General features: G+C 24.0%; 1 protein-coding gene across 1 annotated transcript; it reads left to right on the top strand.

Moving 5' to 3' along the window:
* Positions 1-708: 708 nt before the first annotated feature.
* Positions 709-4,813, top strand: LOC109603957 (ninjurin-B-like). Its single transcript, XM_049963117.1, has 4 exons — positions 709-820; positions 923-1,024; positions 1,426-1,611; positions 4,411-4,813. Exons 1-4 carry the CDS (start codon positions 730-732, stop codon positions 4,704-4,706), a joined length of 675 nt encoding a protein of 224 aa, XP_049819074.1. The 5' UTR covers positions 709-729; the 3' UTR covers positions 4,707-4,813.
* Positions 4,814-6,219: the final 1,406 nt, after the last annotated feature.

The raw sequence follows: 6,219 nt of genomic DNA on the forward strand, positions 1-6,219 counted from the left end.
AAATTAAAAATCTTATATTATTAGTAAAATTAATAATAAATATTAGAAATATATAAATATACGTTGGTCAATTTATATTCTTTATTATTATTTTTTATTTTATTAATTATTAAATTAAACTTGAATATAATAAATAATTTAATAATTTTCATTTAATAAACAATTATAATAAATAAATAATGTTTAACATAAACATAATATGACAGATACTATTTTAAATATTAGAAATGTGTAAATATAAGTTGATCAATTCCTTTTTTGTATTTGTAAATATTTAAAATAATATAAATTATTTATTTATATAGAAATAATTATAAATTAAAATTTTTATAATATATTTGAATAGTAAAAATTATATTTTTTTTTTATTTTCATTTAAAAATAATTATAACTGATAAAAAACTTTAATAATTAGAATAATTAGAAATATGTGTTGATCAATTTCATCTTTATATTTTATTATTTTTCTTTTGTATTTGTCACAAGTAAACCGAAGAAGATTTTAAATAAAACTTTGGAAGTGTTTACTAACAAGAAAAAAAAACTACGTGGTTAAAGCTAAACAACGTTTATCGCAACAAACAATAGTAACACGGATAAATTCAAAAAGGATGTGGTTTAATGTTTATCAGGTACAATATTAGTATTTATTTATTATTATACTTACTGTTGATATTCGAATTAGATTCAGTTAAGCCACTACGCAAATTCTGTGCTGCTGCCAAAACTATGGATAAAGATACAACCGTCGTTAATCTGTTTAGTGACAGTCAAAATAACTGCAAAGTTTTATGGGATAATAACAGGAACTGCGAACAAGGTCTGTTATTTTATTTATTTCAATTAACTTTTATTTACTTAAAATTGTTTTTATTATATCAAACACAGTCTGACATTTTAATGAGAGTTTGTAATTTAATAGACTCTGTGAAAATCAATGGGTTAGAAGAGGTGGAGGAAACACTGACCAAGACAACAAAAGTGAAGGACGAAGTAACAAAACACAAAAAAGACAAAGATCGAGGTAATATTTTACTTTTTACTTTTAGTTTTTTTTATTGGATATTAGTAACACTTCTTTGTAAAATTAAACCTTTCTTTTAATCCAACTTTAAGTAGATTCCTTAAAAGGCCTCATTTGACTTGAACACTCACTTTTCCTAGTGATGATTTCCGCAGAGATCGCACTCTCAAAGGCGCCCTTCAGTGCCGGAGAAAACAGGATTACGAATCAAATTTTCACGGGGTCTTTCGGAATCATAGACCGAATTTAAGACGTTCATACAAGCAAGAAGCAGTAAAAAAGATGTATTGGTGTTGTCAAATGTGTGTGAATCCCACGTAGTGAATTGTTAAAATCTAATAACATCAGAGGATTTGATTGTTTTAGTGTCTAATTCATTTTATCATTTTAATCAATTATAGATAGCAATGAATTGCATGAATCACACGAAGAGATTAAAGGTGACGCAGACCAGGATGAAATTGATTCAAGGCGTCACAAAAATGACAGTTTTGAAGAGCTTCAAGAGGAGATTAATGAAGAAGAGGAAGCCAAATTGGCTCAGAAAGCTAGTAATAATTATGCCGCCAAAAAAACAGTTGCCCAAGGTAAAAGCCCTTTAAAATTTATTCATTATTACTCTGCTAATGGCACGGAATATTAATTATTTATAAAATGTATTCGTTTTTGTATAATGGAGATTTCACATGTCAGAGTTGATATCGATCCGAAAAATAATTTACTACCTAAAATTGTACCGTTGGCGTGTTCCTCATTGCTAAATGTCAGAAATAAAAATATAATTCTCTTTGTGAAATTTTCACATTTTAACTTGCATGCTTATTCAGCTTAAAATGAATAATATTTTTTCCAGTCGATTTAGTTTTGCTTTACTGCGAAGTTTATTTATATTTATTTGTGGCATAGCATTGTCAACAAAATCTGTAATTAAAAATATCAATTACTAAGCCATAACTAAAATAAAGGGATGAAGTAAATACATATGTGTATATACCCATATATTTAATTCGATTTGTATTAAAATGTATGTTATGTTTTGTGCTGCAGAATGTTGTTGCTTTTATGCAAAATTTATTGAATTAAAAATATATACATGTATCCAAATATAAATATTCAAATTAAAAAGAAATATTTATTTATTAAATATGCAAGAATGTACTTGTAAATTTAATTATAAATAAATATAATTTTTAAATGAAATGATTTATTATTATATTTCAAAATAATTATATAAAATAGTTCAAATATTTTATTAATTTATGTTTTTAAAGGCAAAATATTTTATGTCAGCCATTAAAAAAATATATTATGAAACAATATCAGTAAAAATTTAAATTAGTTGGTCAAATTTCATTGTTTTTATGATATTTTATTTTCATTACGTATCTGCAATCTTAGACATAAATATTTAAATTAAAAAAATGTTTATTAAATATACAAAAATGAACTTCCAAATTTAATTGTAAATAAAATGGTTCATTATAATAGTTCAGAATAATTAAATTAAAAACTGAAAATTATTATATATTATTTAATATTTTTAGAATTTAGAAAAATGCAATTTTTTAATTGTTCTATAAATAAGTGGGTTAAATTTCAATTTTTTTTCAATACTTAAATAACTTCAAATATAAATTAAATTAATTAAAATTTAAAAATATTTCTATATTAAATGTTCAGGAATTTACTTCAGAATTTAATTATAAATAAATATAATTTTTATATAAAATGACTATTTCAAAATAGTTAAATAAAATATTGAAATTTTTTTTATATATTTTTTAAATTCTATTTTTAAAAGCAAAATATTTTTAGGTCAACTATTAAACAAAAAACATTATGTTTCATGTTTATTTATTAATTAAATATGGAAGAATGAATTTTCCAAATTTATTTGTAAATAAAATGGTTCAGAATAATATTTAAAAATAATTAAATGAAAAAGTGAACATTTTATACATTATTTAAAGGCAAAACGTTTTTAGGTTACTCATTAAAGGAAAAAACGATATTTGAATTGTTGATATTAATAAATGAAATGATTAATTATAGTATTTTAAAATAGTTAAATAAATAAGTGAAAATATTTTATATATTTTTTAATTTATATTTTTAAAAGTAAAATATTTTATATAACTATTAAAGAAGAAATCATTATTAAATAGTTTGGTATAAAAAATAAAATGAGTTAGTCAAATTTTAATTTTTGATGTTATTTGGTGTTTCCATTCTTAAATATAAATATTCGAATTAAATAAAGCTTAATAATACTGAATAAATATAATTTTTACATTATAAATTTCAAAATAATTAAATAAAAGTGTTAAATCTTTTTGTATATTTTTTAATTTATATTTTCTAAAGCAAAATATTTCAGGAAGAAATCATTATTAAATAGTTGATATAAAAAATAAAAATAGTGGGTCTAATTTCAATTTTTTAGGTTATTTTGTTTCCATGCTTAAATATAAATATTCAAATTTAAAAAAAAGTTCATTAAATATTCAGGAATTTACTTCAGAATTTAATTATTTAAATCTGTTAAGTCAATTTTTTTATGTATCTTTTTTTAATTTAAATTTTTAAACATATTTTTAGGTCAACCATTAAAAGTCATTAATAAATAGTTTATATAAAAAACCAAGTTAATTGGTCTAATTACAACTTTTTATGTTATTTTATTTTCATTATGCGTTTCCATCCTTAAATATAAATATATAAAAAATGTACCTTTATTAGATATTCAGGAATTTATTTTCGAATTTAATTAAAAATAAATATTATTTTTAATTATAATATTTCAAAATAATTAAATAAATAAGTGATAAATTTTTATGTCTATTTTTTTTTAATTTATATTTTTAAAGGTAAAATATTTTTAGGTCAACCAAAAAAAAAATACCATAATTAAATAAGAGATATAAAAAGTATAATTAGTTGTTTAAATTTCAATTTTTTAAGATGTTTTATTATCATATTTAATTTTATTTTTATATTAATAATTCGAAAAGGATTAATCCTCAAACAATTGAAACAATAATTACTCTCTTGTGTTAAGTTGAAAATGTAGATATAAAAAGTTGTTAATATACAGGATGATTCACCTAACATATTGAGATTTAAAGTAGATACAAATAAATTGTACTTATAATATTAAGTACTTCATTAATTAATATACATTAAGTAATTCAAAAACAAATGAAGATACAAAATCAATTCAAAATTGAATAAATTAAGAATTTTAAATAGTTCCACTTGAAATAAAAGCTAACTTCTTAACTCTTCTGGATGACCCTTTCTCATTTCAAAACACCCTTGAAAGTTTTAAATATCATGAATTCTCACTAATAATTATTGATAATTAAAACAAACAATTTCTGTTCCAGGAATGATGGATATCGCCCTCATCACAGCTAACGCAAACCAACTGAGATACATAATCGAGTTCAACAAGAACAGCTCAACTTACTACCTAAATTTAACCTTGATCGTGATTTCACTCTTGTTACAAGTCGCTGTGGGGGTATCGTTGATATTTAAGGGGAGGATGGATCTTCGTGGCGAATCTAAGCATCAGAACGCCAAGCGAATTAATAATTATGTTGTTGTGGGTGTATTTTTGGTTACCATTATCAACGTTTTCATTGCCAGCTTTACAATTACAGGAAGTGGAAGCCAGTAATCTTAGTAGGATTGCTGTAGTGTGGTTTGTTAATTATATTAGTCGTTAACTGTATAATAAATATGTAAAATTCAGATTTTATTTAAATATACTGCATAACAAAATTCTTGTATACTTAATATAATTTATTTATTGAAGGTTTTCTTTACGAAAGTAGGATGTATTTGATGAAGTTAGATCAGACAATATGTCTGTCACAAATTGTTAAGGGTTGGAAGGTAAATTAATGCCTAGTAAAATTATATTTTTGTTTATAGTGACTTATTTTTACTATGAAGTAGGTATTATACTAAAAAATAGTTGATACTGAGCTTCTTGGTACATGTCAGCCTTTTGACAAAATTTATTTTACATTAATTGAATATTACGTTGTCAAGAAAATTTTGAAAAAGTAATAAGTGGCGAAAGGTTTGGTATACCAAATTTTAGAAATATATCTTAATACGTTCAGACAGTGTAGTTTTTACTCGAGGTCGATACCTAATTCACTTCCTTTCCACTTGTTTGAGATATAGATTGAGTTCGACTTTTAACGAGACAGTTAAGCTAACGATTTTCTTAGGGAGTAGCTCACCAAGTAAGGATAGTAAGCCAACAATTTTCGAATTACCATCAACAGGTTTCATATGCACAACCATATTCAGAAAACTTGAACGACCATCTATCATAGTTCCACATCACTTTGACAAGTCTAACGCCCCGACACTAGCGATCCATTGAACCGACAGAGGTTTTGCATCTCCCAACGCCCCATAATGCGGCACACATCCTCGGAAGTCGTTATGATCGTGTTGCGAGGAAGGCTTGGCCTTCTGTGGATTTATCACGCGGTGCCATTAATGGAAAATATTGCACAAATTGCAGTATTTTTATGGGGCCCTCTACGACTTGTTGAACACGTATTTGGTAGGACAGAGGAAAAAGTAAATAACTGAATGTGGTTGCATCATTTAAATAACAAATGATCGCGGGTAACGCTTTAACAAAGCGAGTCACAATAAAATGTACAAAATAGGATTGTTCGGTTAGATTGTTCTTGCCGGGTATAAAATACCCGCGTTTTTTTGTTTTAATTTTGTATAATTTTCTATGGGACATTCCACGTTAAATCAGACAGATATTGAGTCCAGTTAATTTTTCAGAAGCCACACTTAGACTACTTCGGTACGGTAAGATTAGTTAAAATTAAATATATTTTTTATCAACAAGAAACAATTAATTAATTTTTCGTCACTCTCATTATTTGTATTTCCATCCCTTTTTTTTATAAGGTATCATTTGACATATCAAATGTAAAAATTTGAGACAAAAGTTATAACTTTCACAAACAAATGTGACGTATGTTTGAATTTTTTTGAAAACTTTTTTCCAGCTTCATATATTTTTATCGTTTTTGATAATGTTAGAAAAAAATTTTTGGACAAAATTATATATTATAAATGGTTAAACAAAACACACAATTTGTAGGACAGTGGTTTATTTAAAAATTTCTTATTGTTGTATAATTAAGAAT

The sequence above is a fragment of the Aethina tumida genome, chromosome 2 (genome assembly GCF_024364675.1).
Source record: "Aethina tumida isolate Nest 87 chromosome 2, icAetTumi1.1, whole genome shotgun sequence".
Classification (NCBI taxonomy): domain Eukaryota; kingdom Metazoa; phylum Arthropoda; class Insecta; order Coleoptera; family Nitidulidae; genus Aethina; species Aethina tumida.

Bases quoted from the DNA above. Each gene is read 5' to 3' on its own strand.
- LOC109603957 (XM_049963117.1), top strand. From the start codon at position 730: ATGGATAAAGATACAACCGTCGTTAATCTGTTTAGTGACAGTCAAAAT. The intron at 1,025-1,425 runs GTAATATTTTAC...AATCAATTATAG, and splicing joins CAAAAAAGACAAAGATCGAG to ATAGCAATGAATTGCATGAA. The intron at 1,612-4,410 runs GTAAAAGCCCTT...TTTCTGTTCCAG, and splicing joins CAAAAAAACAGTTGCCCAAG to GAATGATGGATATCGCCCTC.